Source organism: Setaria italica, chromosome II (assembly GCF_000263155.2).
Source record: "Setaria italica strain Yugu1 chromosome II, Setaria_italica_v2.0, whole genome shotgun sequence".
In the NCBI taxonomy this organism is placed as follows: domain Eukaryota; kingdom Viridiplantae; phylum Streptophyta; class Magnoliopsida; order Poales; family Poaceae; genus Setaria; species Setaria italica.
The window spans coordinates 30,308,808-30,329,428 of NC_028451.1; the positions used below are offsets into that span (position 1 = coordinate 30,308,808).

At 44.0% G+C, this 20,621-nt stretch overlaps 1 protein-coding gene and 1 pseudogene across 1 annotated transcript; both read right to left on the reverse strand.

The window, feature by feature from the left end:
* Positions 1 to 11,613: 11,613 nt before the first annotated feature.
* Positions 11,614 to 15,147, reverse strand: LOC101771953 (uncharacterized protein At1g04910). The gene is made up of 10 exons (XM_004956741.3): positions 14,901 to 15,147; positions 14,279 to 14,341; positions 14,111 to 14,192; positions 13,951 to 14,021; positions 13,768 to 13,856; positions 13,477 to 13,680; positions 12,890 to 13,148; positions 12,557 to 12,784; positions 12,286 to 12,483; positions 11,614 to 12,207 (listed from the first exon to the last, which is right to left on the reverse strand). Exons 1-10 carry the CDS (start codon positions 15,033 to 15,035, stop codon positions 11,998 to 12,000), a joined length of 1,539 nt encoding a protein of 512 aa, XP_004956798.1. The 5' UTR covers positions 15,036 to 15,147; the 3' UTR covers positions 11,614 to 11,997.
* A 417-nt stretch (positions 15,148 to 15,564) lies between these two features.
* LOC101772357 lies at positions 15,565 to 16,526 on the reverse strand (annotated as a pseudogene).
* Positions 16,527 to 20,621: the final 4,095 nt, after the last annotated feature.

A 20,621-nucleotide genomic window follows, 5' to 3' on the forward strand; every position in this document is an offset into this window, starting at 1 on the left:
GAGCATAATGACCACCAAAAGGAGGTTCTTGACCCGCCGCAACAGCATATTCATGACATCTTTCCAAATAACAAAGCATTGCTCTCTCCCACGTGCTTACTTTCTTTAGCTTATCATGAAGACCAACTATGATTTTCCCCTTGCCGCGAGAGGAACGACGATCGCCCCCACCATCACCACTACCTCCAGCAGCAGTAGCCATCTCTATGTACCACAATTTATTTAGCTCATATTTGCAAATGACTAAACTATGAACAAATTATATTTTTTCCCCATAATTTATTTAGCTCAAACATAACATATAAATGAAAATTTTCTCCATTGTAACTTATTCTAAAAATAACTAATTACATATCTCTATTTCATCTTATTATCTCTATGGACCACAATTTATTTCACTTATATTTGCAAATGACTAAAATATGAACAAATTATATTTTTCTCCATAATTTATTTAGCTCATATTTGTAAAGGACTAACTATGAAATTATTCCTCTAACCTCGTATCAATTTCTTTGACTGATACGAAACATAGCATCAAAAAATTGTAGGTTATTCATAAAATCATAAATATGAGCTCTAAATAACACATGCATAAAAATGAAAATTTTCTCCATTGTACCTTATTCTTAAAATCACAAATTACTCTAGCTCTAAGCATAAAACTTAGTATACTAACCATATATCAAGGGAGGATGAAGTTTCTAACCTTTAGACCACTTGAATGAGTGAAATCCCCAAAAAATGGTCAAAAATCCGGCAGCATCTCCCCTATTTTGCCATGAATGGATGAAGCCCGAGCTGGATGAAATGGCTCGGGTAGGAGGAAGAAGACGCCTGATTTATAGGAGGGAAGTTAGTACTGGGTAGAGCTCCAACCGGTACACGGGAGGTTCCTAGGTACTAATGCTCATATTAGTACCGGATCAAAAATCAACCGATACTAAGTCTCGGGACGAAAGTCAAGTTTTCCGGGTGGTGGATGCACTCGAGCCAACTTTCAAGAGTTAAATGTGAAAACATGCCATGGAGAAATTCGGTGGCTAGGTAACCCAATTTTGTTCAACGGAAAGCACAAAAGAAAAGGGAACTTCGTTGTGACTTTAGGGAATACTCTCAAGTATTTTCATACCTCCCTTTCGTCTCAGCTGGACCAGCAACCTTTGCTCGGACCACTTCTCGCTCCCAGTGAATGCACTCCGAATCACCTCAAATGGCTTCTTTGACCGCTCTAGCATGAGAGAAGGGGGCAAACGCGTAGTCACAGATGACTTGCCGGCTCTCTCTCCATCTTCAGACTTGTCGTTCTCCGATCCGAGAGCTGCAGGCAAGTCATCCTTGGCTACGCGACGCACACACAGCTAGCCTCCCTCCCACATGCAAGAGCTAATCAAAAGATGGCAAACATCATACATGGGCCATAACACACTCACTCACAGCTCGATCGCACTGGGGTTCGGACCTTCTTGCTCTGGAGCTTCAGCTTCGGGTCTCCTCAGACTTCAGAGATTGCTGGGAAGACGATGGCTGGCGCAGCAAGCCAGCAAAGCAGCGCGGCGTGCCTCTGCTTCTCTTATATGGGGGCATTCCGACCTGCACCGGCCGGCGGCACGAACTGGCGGTGCATGTGACATGAACATGCGCTGGTCGCGTCGACAGGATGTGCACCTATATGGCTACGGGGCCACGCCCCGTAGGAGCATGCAGCGCCATCACCTATTCACCTATCGACACGACACCACGGGGCTCGCGGCCTGCTCTTCCGTTCGAACATACAGTAGGTTCTATAAATCCTACTGGCTCCCCTGTCCTTGGGATTCGAGGGAATCGGATTGTGCTACCATTTCGAGTTGGATCTGTCTACATGTCACCCAGGTGTTTCGTAGACACCCGGGTGTTGGGGCTATCAACGGGAGCTCCTATCTGGCTTCTGTGTACCAAAGAGTATGGATTAGACCCGTCAAGGCCCATGAAGCCTTCCTAACATCCTCCACCCCCGCCTCCTCCGCCGCCGGTTGCCGCGCCAACCGCCCACCAACCGCCGCCGCCCGGCTACCCCGCCCTTCCTAACCCAGTGGCCTTCCTCACCCCCGCCGCCGGTCACCGGCCCACCGGCCGACCAGCCCCAGCCACCGGCCAACCCGCCGCCACCGCCGGGCCTCCGAGCCACCCCCACCCCCTCCTCTTCTATGGCCAGCAGCCATTGGAATCCCCACCCCCAGCAACCCCGAATCCTAATCCTAACCCCGCCGCCACATCCACCACCACCCCGCTGGAGGGAACCTCGCCGACAGCCGCTCCCCGCACCTCCCACCTACAGCAACCCCAAACCCTAACCCTAACCCCACCGCCGCCTCCACCACCACCCCGGCCGGCGGTGAGGTTGCCACCGGGCACTCCCCCCACCTCCCACCCCTCCGACGACACCCCTCCGGCGAGCGCTGCCGCTCGCAAGCGTCAGCGGCGGCGGCGCGTGAATGAGCCGGAGGAAGCAAGAGGAAGAAGAGATCGACGACTGGTGGCTTGCGCATGAATCTTAAAGCATCGGAAGCCAAATAACATCATGGCTTCAGGAAGCAAGATAGGTTTGGCGCTATCAACACCCGGGTGTTTGGGCCTTGGAAAACACTCGATTTCCACCCCAAAAAGAAATTCGGGTGTTTTGGATAGATCTAACACCCGGATCCAGAACCATCAATTCAACATCTGACGGTCATAAAATACAGAGAAAAAGTTAGTAGTAAAACAAAACAAAAGCATATGGCGGTCATCCTGCATAGTTCTGACTGAATCATACACATGAACAGAAAATACACATGTACAGCAAAAGAAAATACACATATACAGACAAATATGCAGGGTTCGCCTATTGCATATCTCAATCTGGAAAATGCACAGGTACATTTTAGACAGTGCACTCACAAGATAGAACTATTTCTAATGCAGCCATGTAGCTGGAAAAAAAAAAGCTCTCAGAAGATTGCACAAAGCATACATGCATGTTTGATAGAACATGATCAGAGTAGCCATACGATTCGGATAAAATGATACTGCATAGATAGCAGCATGGTACATTAGTAGATCATGCTGTATACTAGGCATCAGGAGACTTTGCAGTCCATATATATTTAGTATTCGGACAAGAAACGGTAGAAAAAACATGCTTCAACAAGGCTTCATCATCTAGCAGCTCCTCAAAGCCCTTGCATGTTAATTTCCCTTCTTACATAGCTTAGAATGAACATGGTGGTAGGGATACAATAATTAGTGACATGCAAAAAAAATCATATTATGACAAAAGGTGCGGTAGTTAAAATAGATCACGTTATAGAAGAGAACCCATCATGCATACAAGAAAAATAGAAAAATACAGGATTAGAACAAGTAATACAGAAGTGTTGGAAATGAAGTAATCACGATTGGAGACATCAAGATGCCCAATAGGCTTCAAGAACAAGTGGCGGCAAAAAACAGAGATAACAAAACAGCTAACTGTCCCTTCCAGGCTTTAAAGATTTACATTTATAAAATAAGTTTCGCTAATGTACACTTATACAATGCAATGCATACATGACAATATTACGTTATTGCCAGTATAGTGTGAACTATCAGTGGCTACATTGTATAATGTCAAATTCTTTTTAACATATGTATAATGTCTAATAATAAATTTAGCAGTACAATGACAATGTGTTATAACCATATTCTCATATGCAAACAGATGAACGGCCATATGCAGAGCAAAAAAACTCATTGGCCTGATGCTTTCTGTGGTCAATTAAATTGCAAATAATTATGAAAAGAAAATATAGAAAGATACCAGATTTGGCAGATGTTTTCTATGTTCAGTCAAATTGCAAATTCAGTGGCCGCGTGACGAACCCGTCATATGCAAAGAAACATGAAAATCAAAGAGAGAAAATACCAAATTGCAAATGTCAAATGTTCAAATTATTTCTATAGCCTGTCAAATGGCAGATAGTTTGGGTGATGAGTGAAACCCCTCAGATGCAAACGACAAATAGGCATATGAAAATACATAGTGAACTGTTACATGTACATCGTATATAATTATAGTGAAATTATCACTGTAATTATGATTATTCTAAACTATAACTGTAATAGTATAGCGCAGTCAGAAATAAGGATAATCTAAGATATTAGAATTGTACAAGTATACCCAAATAAAATGTGATGACTTGCACTATATAGCAGAACTATCACTAGAAGTAGGATACATGGTAAAACATACAAATTGTATCTAATGTGAGAAATGGTTAAACCTTAGAAAACCATACAATTGGCATTGTAAGTAAATCTGACAGTAATTCTAGATGTATAGCTAATCTTCACAAGCTTCTGCTGCAGTGTTCATGTCAATGATGGTAACTAATTGAGTCTGAACTTGTATAAATGCTTAAACATGTATTGCTTGTAACATAGTGAAGATCTAGAAGGGGAATAAGATGAAATATAAAATTGCCAAGCATAATCAATGAAACAATGGCGTAAAATGGACTCAGAAATCAAACATATTAAATTACAATGTGGGGATACCATATTGACAGCAACAAATTCACCATAAAAATAATTCACCAGGACTGTGTCGGAGCCTAAATATATATAACATAGTGAATTGGGATTAGGGGAGTTATACATCAGACTATGTTGCAAAATAATACCAATCCAAGCACTATTAAAAATATAAAATGCTAAACACATAGAAGCAGTGGAGGAATACAACAGTAGCTTGTAAAGTACTGGAGGAACAAAATGTGTAAGCCTGAATACACAAAAAAAATTCATGTACTGCTTGCTATCACTATTATCATATGATGCATTTCTCTCTTCAAAAACTCTGAGATAAGCTTGATACCCAAAATCAAGCTAACTTAAGTGGAGTATATAAGAAACTGAAGCATTCGACCATATATACACTACAATTCTAAATACATAGGAAACCAGAGGAAATCAACTTAGTATTTCAACTTACAAATAGCTAAAACAGATGTTCATACACCCTATTATGGAGAAGCTAATTTGGTCAGCATCAGATTCTACAACCAATGATGCATTATAGTTAACGGAACAAATAAAGCAATATTGGCATCTTGTATCCAACTATGCATTGCCTAAAGGGATACTGACCAGTCAGATGGACTAGGCATGTTGGTTCACCAGATATTTCTTACCAACAATATAGCTAATCAACTAACCATCACTCCGCTGCAAATACTAGTCATAAGAAGATTCCATCTATTTCTGATGAAGGGGGATTTCGTACTAATGCATTGGTTCTGTGAGGTCTGTGTCCATATTTCAAAAAGGAGATTAAACTCCAGCTTTGAACCACTAGGAAATGCATCATTAGGGGGACTGCTATTCACTGATGAGAACAAAACAAGAACAAAATGGTTAGAAGAGAAAAAATCAGTGGATTTCTGATGAAACAAAACAAAATATCAAACACTAATCCAACAAATCAAACTATGCACCAAACAGATATAGATATACATAACTGAGAACAAGCAAATGGAAACCTAAATAAAAAATTAGTTAGCTAGCTGCTACTCCAGAGTACTTAGAACAACATTCCTAGGGAACTCTCAAATCCCCTAGCAAAAGGTTTTGCGACCCTACTATACATATACCCAATCACAAATTTGGCCACATTTCGAACTAAAATCTGAGCAAACGGGCAAATCAAAAGGCTAATCACGTGAATGACACAAAAATCTCCAGGATTCCACCTGCTAGAACATCTCTTCAAAGAAAAATCCCGGACAAACATGGACAAGAGATTCGGTGGGAAATCAACGAAGAACACACGGATTGAGTGGAGGGACTGACGAACCCTAGGGTCGCCTCGCGTCTCTGCTCTAGCGATGGCGACGAGGAAAATGAAGAGACAACCTGGAGACTGAACACATCAATTAGTCAGTCGCTTACATGTGGGGCCAGACTGCAGGAAAAGGAAAACAAAAGAGCCAAGAGACAGAGCAAGGCTGGATCACACGTTCACAGGTAACACACAGAAAAGATCTGACGGACAGAAATTCGGGTGACACACCTTCAGCTTTTCCCTTTCGAGTTTCATGTGATAATCTCTTAATCAAGTGATCAGATGTTGCAGCAGATGAAAATGTCGGTATGAGTTACTTTGATCAGAGAAACATGAAAACTGAGTACAGCAGGCTAAAGTGCTAGACGCCTGAGCCCCTTGTACCTCCAAAACGAAGAGAGTTTTGCAACTGTGGCGCGCCGATCACCGTTTCACGAGCTGAAGTCAGAACAGTGGCAAAGCTGTTGCTGGGGGACTCGGTGTACCACAGCATTGACTGGTCGCCGCCTCGCCGGTACATGGAGGCTTCAGCTCCGACTGTTCCCCGGTAAGCCTGCACCGGTTCAGGTACCTCTTGCGTTGCGTGCCGGCGACTGCAAGTCGGCAGCGAATGTTCCAGACGGAAAAGCCGCGGAAGCAGGGGCCATGCCTATTGCCTTGCCCTGCCCTGCCGCCGGTTGCCCGGTCAAAGACTCCGGACATGCACAGAGATCGATCACGGTTCGCGTCCGCGCGCGGGCGGCCGGATCACTGCGCCAGCCCGTGTTCTCCGCTGTCTGGAACGAGGGCGACGGCGCCTCCGGTTCCGGTACCACCGTCGTCGATAACCAGGTCGGCTGCAGCGCACGGTGCACGCACCGAACTATTTTGAACAGCTGAGCTGCTCGTTGAGCTAACAGGAAGAATCCAAAGATAGCTCAAGTGGCAGTGGGCAGTGGCACAGAACAGGACCGCATTTTCTTGAAGTGCTGCACCACCAGACACCAGTGCCGAGCGTCGCAGCTCCGGTTCAGCTCCCGACTGCGCTGTATGCATTTTGGTGCGTTTTCAATGGGAAAATAAAGCCTATTTATTATCAAACTATTGCCAGAGTCTAATTCTGACCACTGACCCTCAACATTTGAAGGAGGTTTTGCATATATCTATATTTTCTAAAAATATAGAATATGGTTAATCTCTAAAAATCCACAGCTGGATTATTTTAAATCAGTAAAATATAAGACAGGTACAAAATCTCTATTAAAATATGATCTATTTAGAGTTATATGAATCTTATTTTTTTTCCTTTTACAAGTATTTTCCTCATAGTGGTGCCCATTACTTTAGTCCTATTTGGCACATCTCCAGCTCCGAGATTCGGATTACATCTGTAGTTTGAGACAATAATAAAGTGGTTTAAATATATGTATTTAGTCTAAACTATGAGTAAAATGATTCATCTAAGTACTACTGATGAACTAGTGGGAAATGTAGTTTGACAATTTTTATTGACATGTATATTGAAAGTACCAAGATTAGTGAACGATATTTAACCATAGCCCAATCACAACTGTTAATTTCTTGGTTTCCAATAGACTTCCCCTAATTGTTTTAATCCCCAATGTGCTTGAAGTTGCTGGATTTCGTCATAGAGAGATAGAGATGACTCATCAGGCATGACGATCCTAACATCAAAAGTTTCTAAGAAGACAACATATGTGACTATGTGAGGTGTTTGTTAACGCATAAACTGAAGCAACGACATAGAAGAAGTTTGAAGTTTAGTCTTTCGATCCTTCTTTTTTAGTTTCTTTCTTTCTTGTTTTTTGTGTTCCTTAGTTTGAGGCTTGGAGTCTAAATATTCGTGTATATTCTGGTTATATGGTCAGATTTGTTTCTTTATGTCGCAGACATTCACATGTAAATATTCAAGACAGGATATTTTCTTTAATAAAAAATTGTTTTAATCCTCAAATACTTTCTCCTAGAAGTTCTTATCAAAACCAAAAACAAGTTTGTAAGACCACCTGCGAAATAAACATTTTGGAGCCCCCGATCCTACTACGAAAAAAGATGTTCATTTCTTAAAGGCAAAATAGGCACTTTGGTCCCTGAAGTCTACATCAAGGATCAAGTTTGTCCCTCAACTTTCAAATTGGTCAATTTAGTTCCTCAACTTTCATTTTTAGGTCAAACTCATCGTTATGCTGATGTGGTGCTCTATGTTAGCATAAGAGTAATGCAAAACGTCCCTTTTGCCCTCAGCTCATATAGGTCAAACATGTATGTGCTCATACTCCTAATACATCCACACAACAATATATTTTTTAAACTAATACAAAATATGGTTTCTAAAAAGTGTATCTCCTCCTACTCTTTAAAGTCATTCATGTGCTCATATGAATTTGTTAGGCAAAATATATGTACCCAAACAAGTATTTACTCATATTATTTTGGTATATATACAATTCAATGTGTGTACGTATGCTTTAAAATCAACATGTGCTCATGTACTCGTGATACGCTATACATGCTTCATGTATGTATTCATACTCCCTCGACAAACATATGGATCCTCATATTTATTTTGGATCATACATTATTGAATTCTAAAAGCAAAAATTAAAGAGAGAAAAGAAGGGTAAAAATAACTTTTCGTATTAGTTTTATGGTAATATGGAGCCACATATCATCACAAGGATGAGTTTGATCCAAAAATAAAAGTTGGGGAACTAAATTAGCCAATCTTAAAGTTGAGGGACAAAGTTGAGGGATGAAGTTGATCCGCGGTGCAAAGTTCAGGATAAATGGCTATTTTTCCTTTCTTAAAATATCCCATTTGTGTATTCCTTTCTTAAAATATCCTATGTGTAGGAGGAAACTGAGGAAGGGGACAGATCTATCCTGATGGTAGAGGGATTCCCATTTTGTTAAAAAAAATTCTGATCTCCACATTGATATAAACATTTTTCATCCATGATTGCTACTTGCTAGCCTTCATGCTTCAACGCTATATCTTGGATTGTCTCTGATCCGCTCAGAATTTCCTTATCCTAAACCATTTGTGTTGATCACGTGTTAACCTCAGTCCACATACCTCAGCCTAATGTGCAACAGAATTTCTTTAAGCAATAGAGTTCAACAATCAAAACCGAGCTAGATCCGGTTCAGTACCGAATAACAGGACAGCCTGTAGATGATTAGGCCTATGTTACGGATAAATTCATATATAAACAGCTTAGTTATAGAAGAATATATACAGCTTAGTTACGGATAAATTCATATACAAGATATGAAGTTTACAAACAAGTTAAATTAATGGACAGAGTTTCATATATTTTATTACATATCGTCGACTTCAGGGATATTTCAGGTCTGCACGCCTGAATCCGTTCGAGGATCATCGACTTCAAGCCTAAACGCACTGAATCCTGTTTGAATGTCTTCGATTTCAAGCTTGACAAACTAGATACTGTTTGAATGTCATCGATTTCAAGCATGACAAACAAAATCCTGTTTGAATGTAATCAATTTCAGGCCTGCACGGACCGAATCCAGTTCGAGCACTGCTCTTATAATTGCTGTTTGTCATGGGTACGCTACGCTGCTGTATTGCTCGCCTCTGCACGTCATCCAACGTAGAAATTCTGCCTCAAATCCAACGTAGAAATTTTCTTAACGCTGCAGTAAATACCGCATTATCTGACTTTGATACAGTTTCAGTTACTTAGTTGTTCTTAAGATTTGATTCGTGAACCTATTGTAAAAAAACAGATGAATTAGAAGAAATTTGTTTGCGATGACTAAACAAAATCCGATCAAACTAGATCCGACGATACAGCGTGCCGACCGAGGTTAAATGTAAATTGAAACGCAATTGCCTCAGCTTTAGGTTTATTTCACAGCGAGAACGCTACAAAGTATATTTAACACCATCATCGGCAATTTGCTCCTGATTACTCACACAAGATAAAAGCTAATGTTGAAGCAAAAAGAAAAAAAATCAACAAATTCTAATAAAGAAATAGATTGCAGATCTAAGAGTCTGCCTCAGTGGTAGTGACAATTTATGTAGATCGTCATGGAACAATCCGATAATACGTGCATTTTTATGCATCATCGGCAGCCAATAGAATCGAGTTACCTTCGAGATCAGATTTCAAAAAAAATCAAGAAAAAAAGAGGCGAAAATATAAAGAAAAACTGGCAGAGAAATCGATTTGGTTTTGGGAAAGCAAAAAAGCATCAGAGAGATTCCCATTGAAGACTTCAGTCTATCATGCCCAAAAGAGGGTTCTGATGTCCCTGTCTTGTTCTCATCACCTGCTCCCATCAAATCCCTTCCAAATCGCCAAGAAATACGATCAAACGAAAAGCAAAACGATGCCGAGTAGGCCATACGAGGCATCGAGAAGGTAACAAGAAACAAAAGATGCTACTGGACTCGAACTGAGGGAAAACAAAAGGAGAACAGGGGAGAGAGCAGGTCCTGCGGCGGCGATCGATGAGGTCGGCGAGGCGATGGTTTGGGGAAGCTGCGTCGGCCGTATATATAGCTGCCATCGAACATCTAGGGTTTTCTGGTGTTGTCTGGTCTGGTGTTCTGTTCGTGGGCTAGGCCTTTTCTTCTGTTCAGAAACCGAAACGGGCCCTAGGCCCAGTCTGACGATCTCGTTTTGGGCCCGTTTGGAGATTTTATTTTTTTCACCCTGTAAGATAAGCAGTCCCTGCATCTGAACCATTCAAGGGACCATCAATGGTTAAGATTCCATCCATTCTTTTTGCATCTTTCATCCCAAACTTTGGCGCTGTGAATTCTGGCAGAGGAAATGATGTTTGTTGATGATGTATTAGACCGCACAGCACCGGCTCCGTCTCATGAACGTACTGTGTTGGCCGCATCGTCGACTCTTTGGAGTCCATCATCATTCATCACCGTGGGAGGAGGCGAGGAGCTACGGGCGTGATTGGTTGCTCCAGGCATGGGGAGCCGGTATGGAGGACCGGTCCAGGCTCACGAGAGTCAGGCTGAAATCGTGCACCGAGCTGTGTTTGGTTGTCTTTGTTGTTGGTCCAGTATGAGACGGAATTGTGTTTGGTTGCATATATGGATAAGAGTTTTTGGTGTATGTCACATGGGCCCTGCGCGCTCACCTGCACCGTGCCATCCCGGCTCGCGAGGGAAGGTCGTTTTTGGGCGGACGGAGGGATGCGGGATGGGAGGGGTGGAGTGAACGAGAGGGTGCAGCCATATGATGCGGAGAGAGCAACCAATCACGTCCAAGTGCACGAGATGATGCCGGATGGTCCTCCGAACGCCACCATCCCGCCTACCAATCACACCCTACGTGAGGCTGTAGAGTGCAGAACTGCAGTCATGTTCTGTTGTGTGAGGGGAGTGGAGTTCCTTAGGTACCGAAAACCTTTGAGATTTTGAGCAACAATGACCAGAGTATACGTGGTTTTGCGAAATGTACTCTTCTAATTAGCGCAGAGCAAATACCGTTGATTTTTCAAACAACTGCTTGTCCAGGGAGTATTTGGTGAACACTGCGGGCAAAATGCCTATTCTTATGCCTGCAAGATCAGAGCTAGCCTATAAAAAGATATACATTCAGCGCTAAGTTCTGGTTGAAGCTAAATTTGCGAAATCACTTGCAGATATCTTTTCGAATGGGCAAAGAGAGAGTTTTAGGTCTCCGATTTGATTTGACAATCGTAAAGGACAAATAAGAAGTGTAGTATGACCAAAGAAAACTTGATGTAGAAGTAGAAGAATGGAGAGTCAGATGTGCTAAAACCAGTCACAACCAAGAATTTCTGTTAATTACATCTGCATAGACTGTATTATGAACAGGGGGAAAATGATTAGTGCACGGCAGCGGTCTCAAAATTTACATGTTACCGGGAAGGGATTGTCTTCGTGGAGGCTACAAGTCAAGTTGGCATAAGTTCTCAAAAAAGAAAGAAAGAAAGAACAAGAAAGTTGGTATAAGTTAAGGTTCAACTGAATGAGCTAAATGACTAAACCACCAAAACACCGGAACCAAATGTCGCAATCCAAGAGAGCTAGAAATTGCCAGTAAGGAGCGCCATTGACAGATTAGCTGGTGATCTAGCAGAACCCTTGAGCTGAAGAGCCTAGCACAGCAGTCTTTGATGTGGCATTTAGGAGTCTACCCATGGCACATACAATCTGGCGCCGGATAGGTATAGATAGATTGCTTTGGCTTCCTCAGCCTGATTTGCCCATATCTTCCCTTGTGCCCTGCCTGTACAGCCTGCTGAAAATCTAACCACTCCATGCTTTTGTTCACAAAGATGCGGCCCAGCAATGCCATGTTTGGTCTTATTGTCTTCAAGTTCTCATATGTCCGGTGAGCCAACTGAAATGAAAATTTATTCAAGTCAAGACCACAGATTAAAGGAATAATCTAGCAAATACAGAGGCCATGAGAACTTACCAAAGCATTGTGCATATTCCCAGGTGATGCAGAGATGAAAATATCACTATGCATGCTGATATAATAGTCAAGAGCTGCTAGCACAGAAGCCTTCCCTTCAACATCAGCAAGTTCCTCTTCGGATGCAAGGCTTCTTTTATCCTCCATTAATGGGAAAAGTTTGCGTAAGCTAGAGATCCTGGCTTCCCCACCATATACCTGAACATGTGATGCGTGTTAAAACTTCATGACATTACCTGGAAGAATGAGTTAGCTCACAGAAGAGTCGAACCTTGTGAGAAGCAAGATAGAGTCGAGTTCTGCTGTCAAAGCCGAGGGCTACCAGTACCAGCCCAATTTCTTCTGGGGTCAACGGGCAGCGTCCTGTGTTCCGAAGCTCCTCATCAGTTAGCTGTGAATTCAATACCCTCCCTTGCCAGATAACTTTCCTGTACTTAGCCAGAGCTAATTTTTCAGCTCTGCCACCTCCAAAGTCACAGGATGAATGTGCAGCCATATCCTGAAAAGTACGGGTCATTTTGAGATATTACAAGCATAAATTCTCTGAAAAGCTAAAAAAATACACAAGCACCATCAATAGAGCAGAAGTTCTTCTTCCACTTACCTTATCAAAACGGAGGTGCAAAACTGCATATTTTCCGGCTTGATTTGTGCTTTCTTCTACAACTTGATGGATAGATTCATCGGAATGCCCCTGGACAGGAGACCTCAAGCGCTTCACAAGAGTTTCCCCGAGCGAGATAATGTGAGGCCGAAATACCAGGGCTTGGAAGTTAACTTTACAACGCAAACGTTGAAGATCCGCAGGCAGATCATCAAATGCGAGGCGGTGAGAAAAGGGGGCAATAGCAGCAATACCATAGCTGGCAATGACAGCAGATGGATAAGATTGCTGGTGAAGAATTATATTCATAAAGTAACCAACTCATCAATTTAAACAATGAATAGACATCATGTTAAAACAAACAGAGCAAACTCAGTAGCAGTTGACCTGGGAAAAACATGAACGACCTTCTTAGTAATCCTATGCAATATATCAAGTGGCTATCAGTATCAAAGTCATTGCAAACTACTGTCATTAAAGTAATCACTTGGAAGTCTGCAAAGATGTCTATGTGGTACAAGGAACTTCCACAATGTGCAAACACGTGCATAACAAACAGAGACAGTGCAAATTAAATTTTCTCAAACCTTTGCAGGATAGGACTGACATTCTCCAGATACCACTTTGCTGAGGCGTGAAGAGGTGCAGTTTTTATTCTCGTAGCACGGATGCCTGTGCCATAGTACTCTCTTGTGCTCCAAGAAAATTCTTTTGGAAGTACTTTGATGATGGAAACATCATCTTTTAGGGAGTTGATAAAGTGATCGACATCAAAAATTTCTTCGAATGAGCTGCAGCCGAAGGAAATGCCAATACACAAATTACTTCCAGTTCAACAGGAGAACACAAAATAAAGTAGTCTCAAACTCCAGAGGCACCTCGAGTCCTTCCAAACAGGGTTTACTTCAAGATGTGGGATAACAAGAGTAGCATTAAGAATCTTTGCAACTGCAACTGCATCACATATCTACAGAGCAAAAAGATAGAGCTGGATAATCTAAAGTTGATTGAGCAATTTATCCAAGTTCAATATCATAGTATCAGTAATTGTAGAGCATTACCCCCATTCTTTGCTGGTTAAGTCCACCGTCAAGAAATACCTGTATGTATCCACTTGGCTCCAGAGGTAATGCTATCATTTTGAAACAAGTGTGTAAGAGCCTGATTTCTATCACAGGAAGAGGCATGCTTTTTCGTAGTTATTGGATATCAGTAAGTTACCATGAGAAATTGATGACTTTAAGCATGGTTTCCACCCCTGATAAGACAAGGGTGACCAGAGCTCTCTCTTCTGCTCACCTGGCTGTACCCAAAAGGGGAAAAAGTTGAAAACATCCTCCAATGTATAACATAACCATTCTAGTGTTCATATAAGGTATATCTACTCACAATTGCCCACCGCAAAGCCTCATTTAAAAGAGAAGGATGCATTGGCTTAGGTGCATTCCACTCCTACAAAAAATTGAAGAAAAGAAAACACATGTAAACTTCATAAAAATAATATTACAGGATAAGTCACAACAAATATATTTCTATTGCAACCCGAGTGCAATGATAGAGAGCAAATCGTACAATGCGGTGATCAAGCTTAGTTATTCAGTTCATGCTTCATTACATGACTTAAAACAGATCCAAGAGTAAAAGATCATGTAGAGATATAAAAACATTGTATTTCCAAAGAAACCATCTCTTTAGGCAGCAGCTTCAGTTCGATTATTTTCCAGGCCAGAACTAATTTCAAACCGGTTTCGAAATTCCATGCCATCACTAACAATCTACAAACAGCTGCAACTTCCGTCATGTTGACACGCCATTTCTCGCCCGACATACATCCCCTGACAGTAACATCAATCCGCCTAAAATGACCCGACCTTCGCGCATTCCAAACGGCAAGGAGACACAAATTAGCAATTAAACCATAGGAAGCAACTCAACGTTCAACAAGCTGTCAGTATGTCTAAACCTGACCCGATCGAGCTGCGCGAGTATGAAGGAGGAAAGGGGGACTCACCGAGAAGAGCGAAGGGAAGGCGTGGCCGAGCGGAGAGAACATCCGGGGGAATAAGGCCGGCAGTAACACCACGGCCGCCGCGGCGAAGATCGCCGTACCCCTCGCCGGAGACGGGGAAGGTGACGCCCTCCGCATCTCCTCCTTGCTGGAAGACGAGGGGAAAGAAAAGAGAAGCCCACAAGCGTGGACTGTGCTGTGTGAGATTTCTACGAGAAGGATCTGGGTTTAGTGGGCCTAATTTGGTCCATTTAGAGTGAGAGCCCAGGTTCCTCTAATTGGGGAAGGCCGTTTCAACTTGTGTCCATCCGTTCTTTTGATGTTTTCCAAGAAACACAAAAATTATACATATTTTCCGGTTTTGCCAATCCAATTGAAAGATTTTCAATTGAATTTCTCCAGTGCCAATCAGACCACACAAGTTAGATTAAATGTTCTTAAGCGGGCTATGTTTTTCCATCATGTAAGGATCGACTTTTCTTTTGGTGAAGTTCATATAATTCTTGTTCGGATCATTTGTTTCGAATAGCCGTTAGCGAGCAACTTTCCACTAGTAACCATCGACCCAATGACTCTGCAGAGTGCCGTCGCCAATATTTTGCATTCTATAATCTTATTGATCCTGGTGCTTCTCCTTGTTTGGCTTATCGCCTATTGGCTATGGTGATATTCCCGCCCCTGATGATATTTGTATCTTTTGAAGAACCGTACAACGTTCGAATAAAGAAATGAATCCATATCTAAGGTTTTGAGTATACACATTCATATAGTATGCATCATTCGGCTCAATTCCGGCCAAGAAAAAACATAGAAAGAACGAACGAACAAAGAATTTCCGGATGAATTCGACCGGATCATCCGGTCCGTCTGTCCAACTAATCGGTGTCCTAATTCACGAGCTCGTCTCCATGAGCTTGACGAACTCGTGGAAGTCGATCCTGCCGTCCTTGTCCTCGTCGTACGCGTCGATCATGCGCTGGCACTCCGCGGCGGCCCGGAACCCGAGCGACCCGAGCACGCTCCGGAGCTCCGCGGCGTCGATGAAGCCGTCGCCGTCGCGGTCGAAGACGGCGAACGCGGCGCGGGCCTCCTCCACGGTCGCCGCCTCCTCCTCGAACAGCGCCGCGGCTTCCTCGAACCCCACGGACACCGCGGCGCCGCCGGCGCCCATCACCCCGAGCACCACGTCCATGTCGATGGCGCTGGCGGCGGCGGGCTTAGTAGTCGGCGACGGCGCGGCGATTGCGGCAGGGGCGGGGGCAGCCTCGTGGCGGCGGGACGAGGAGGCGGAGTACGACTTCTGACGGCGGTGAGGAAGACGATGACGGCGTGGACGGAGAGTGTCAGCACGGCCTGCGCCAGGGACAGGGAGATGTTGTGGGAGGAGGACGTGCTGGGCGCGGACGCGGAGGCCATCTCCATTGCAGCAGCGTCTCTGACGAGAGCCTCGCTTGACCTGATCTCTGTCTCCTTGGTGCTTTGGATCCTTTGCCCCTGTGCGACTTGGTTGGGTTTGGCGTTTGATGATGGTTTGATGATCCGTGGGCGCGGCGCATATATAGCTCGGCAGGGGAAGATGGCGAGGGGCGCGACCGCGCGGAAGGCGAGAGAGCGCGGAAGGCGAGAGAGGAACCGGGCAACGACAACAAGGCGCGGCCTTTGTCGTGCGTGGACGGAGCAACCGGGACGAAAACGCGAAAGCGGCCGGGGAGAGAAGCGAGGCGCGTGTGTGGAGACTGGAGAGATGGTTCGCGAATCGCGGGCAGCTTCGCGGAAGGAGCCAGGCAGAGGCCGTGGTGCGGTGGTGGGATGGAATGGAAGTGCGCGGGGCCGGGGCGTCGGTCGTGGTGTGGGGAACAGGTGGAACGGTCGCGTGGGTGCGCGGGGGGGCACCGGGCGTTTTCCGGGAGGCTTCGCGGCGTGGAAGATGGGATGCGACGTCACGTTGGGGCCGGAGACTTGACCGGCGGCGGCGTCCGTCTCCCTCCATTTTGGAGTTGGAACAGAGCAATTCCACGCAGATGCAGCGATTCTCCCCTTCGCTATCGACCATCTCTGCGGCTCGGTAGCGCTGCTCCTCCGTTCGCTTTCGCGTGGTTTCGTTTCACCTTTCTCGTCTAAGTTTTTGGCCGTTTGTTGGAGTCGGTTTGCTTCGGCACGGCCCTACGGCGGCTGGACGGACGTGGGTGGAGTGGAGGACCGTTGGCGGTCGAGTGTGTTGACCCTATTTTTTTCGGTCGGGTGGACGGAGTGGGGAGGTAAATTTCGGGTCCGCGTCTTGCTACTACTAAAACGGAGGGCCTAATTTACATCTTCTTTTACTGATGGAACAGTGCGACTTTCTAAACAGTAAACACGTGTTTACATGCTATACTCCTTCCGGTAGAGAGGAAAATATAATGAAAGTTTCATGACATACAATTCTATTATGGTTTTATCATGTTACTCACTCCATTCCAAATTGTAGGTCGTTTTGACTTTTATAGATTCATAAATATTATTATGCATCTAGACATACAATATATCTAGATGCATACTAATATCTATACACATAGAAAAACTAAAACGACATACAATCTGGAATGGAGGGAGTACGAGAAACTGATCCTGTAAGTACATCAATGTCCAAAACATCACTAAATAACCGAAGAAAGTATCATTATAGAGTTTTTTTTTCACCATCCTTAAGAGGTGCCAAGATATGCCACAAATTATAACCTGGATTGTATTAAATTTTAGTAGCTAGGTATTGAAGGTCGAATACCATAAACAAATTCCTCTTGTGCAAATATTTATTTTGGCTGCCTGATCAGCATCACGAAGGACAAAAGGGGTGTCGTTCGCTTGGCTAATCAGGTATTTATTTTCGTTAAACAAGGTATTTGTAAGCTTCCGAAAAAAAAAGGAACTTTGCACAACTCTATGTAGGATTCTGTCTTATCTTTAGAAATCAGCAAAATTTGATCCCATGGTTCAGAAGATATAAAAATAAAAGTCATTTGAAAATAGGAGATATAAAGAGGACATATTCAAGGGCAATAGGACTACAACACAAAGGTTGTCTTCTAGTGTTATATATTGGCCTTGAAATTTGTTTTTTTTAAAAAAAACTTCAAAAAAAAGGGTGATTGAGTCTGAACTTGAGCATTTGTATGCATGTACAAAATGACCTCATCTAGAGCTGGGCAAAGGTTCAGATTTTTATGAAGTTTTTAGGTGTGTTTATGTTACAATTTTTCACCATTCGAAGCATTTCTAACCCTGATCATTCGTCCGTGGAAAGTTTACCGTTTGCAATCTAATGCATACCAGGTGCAAATAGGAAATAATGAGGCTACCTGATGATAATCTTCTTGTCCCGTTCTCTATAAATTAAAGAAATGAGACTTTTTCATAGTTTGCTAGCTAATAATAAGATATGCTCCCTCCGTTTCAAATTGTAGGTCGTTTTGATCTTTTTTAGGTTCATAGATATTATTATACATTTAGACATACACTATATAACCTAGAAAAGTCAAAATGATTTTCAAAGGGAAGTAGAATATAACTAGTAATCGACTCCTCACGTAGTCACATGGGTAGCTGAATTGATTTAATTAACCTTTTCTTCCAGAGAACGAAGTGCTAGTTTCGTTTCTCAAAGGGAAACCTTTCTTCCTCACATGCATTGTTCTTTCCTTTTGGAGATCAGGTGAAAAAGGAATTGTTCTTGTCCATTGCTTGGACCCCAAGAGGAAAATGTAAACAAGAGAACAAGGTGCCGAGGATGTCTTCTCTTGCAGTTTTGCGTCGCCTAAGCAAGAAGTTTCTAGTGCATAGTAATAACTTGCAGTTTGCAGCTTCATGTTGCACAAGTATTTAGAGTTTCACTTTGCATTGGGAAGAAAATTTCATCATCGTACAAGCGCGTACTTCGGCTGAAGACCAACATGCATATATTCCTACTAGTAGGAAAGAGCATTAACCCGATGGGTCATGGCTTGTTCCCCCGGCAAGAGACTTTACTCTTTTCTCTATATGATATGAAGGAGGAAACTCATTGCTCTGAAATGCAATCGGGTTTAACTGTACGCAAGACTGGATCAACATTCAACACAGTAGACCTGCATGACGTGTTAGCTCTGACTGCTATTGCTCTGATAAAATAATCGTACGGAGTAGCTAGTATGGAACTATGGACTAGTAGTCTCAAGATTAGAGTCTTCCTTTTTATTTAGGACTTGGAGCTGATCAACGCAGAAGCCGCATTCAAGTATTCAGCTGTTCCGATGGGACTGGTCGCTGCGCTGCTGGGTCAGATTAATGTATTTTTAATATCTTATTAATCCATGTTTTGGACCTAGCAACTTATAACGAAACCAAAAAGAAATACTTGTCATCACCTATGACGTTGACTATAAACCTGACCAATTTATTTTTCTACTAAACCTGACCTGTCTGAACAGGGGTCGGATTAATGTATTTGTAATATCTTATTAATCCATGTTTTAGACCTAGCAACTTATGACCAAACCAAAAAGAATTTCTTGTCTACACCTCTGACGTTGACTATAAACCTGACCAATTTACTTTTTTTTTTTCCTACTAAACCTGACCCGGCAAGTTGCCTTATATTTATAAGGCTTCTTATATTTATAAGGCTTTGATAGTCAAGAGTCGAGAGCGTCCAAGAACATGGCGTCTCCCGCACCTTGCGAGCAGGGCACCTCCAGCTCTGGCACACCCAGCGCCGGCGCCGCCGCAGCCTGCTGCTCTCCCCACCCAAGCCACTCTCACCGCCGTTGTGCCCGCCTGACAACGCGCAACCGAACGCCACTTGCATCCGCCGCCACCGTCGCCGATGCTGCCACGGACAGACCGGGAACTCGCATGCAAGAGCTTCTTCTTCGCGATTTTCACATCATCACCATCCCAGGTGCTCTCCCATCTCTTCCTGACGCTTTTCTTTGGGTCACCACCCCTTTCCTCGCGTCTCGCTTCACCGCTCCTTACCTGTCATCCTCTCCTATCTTTTGACGGCACCGCCGGAACTTGTCCGCGCGCGCGCCATCATTCGTGGCGTGTTTCGTGCCAAGTTCAGTTGCCGCTCTATGGTTAATTTCCTTCTCGCGCGTGGTCATCTCGAGTTCCACCATCAGTCCTTCTGCCTGCATCAGTCGGAGGACCAAGCTGTGGCAATGGCAGCCACGCTCCAGGAGGAGGAAGCAGCAGTTACTGCACGCCAACTACCGAGCTGCACTGCGCAGGACGGGCGCGCGGCTCGAGTGCCAACCTCTGTCGGAGATGATGCAACAACTCCCCTCAGGGACAGAACGGTGCGTCAGATTGAGATACACAAGGATACGGGAGTTATTCCTAGTTTTGACCCGGGCCTGCTCCCCTTACCGTGACATGAAGGGGGTTGTGCTGGCAAGCATGGATGCCACCCCCTAGAGGCTCCTGTCGCTTCAAACTTTACTCCCAACAACTCCTACCTCCTGGCTGAAGGTGCACCGGTAAACCAGCCCCCCCTCCTGTGCAAGCAAGAACAAAGGCCATTCCTCTGCATCACCGCGGTTGCATCGCTGCCTTAGCCGAGATCACCAGATGCGCGACTGCTGCGACCTGGTCCGCTGTCGTCTGTGTCAACGCACCAGCCACCGCGGCTACGCCTACCACATAGCGTTCCTCGCGAGCAAACCCCCACCCCCGCCACCACCCCACCATCCCTGTCCCCGCTACCCG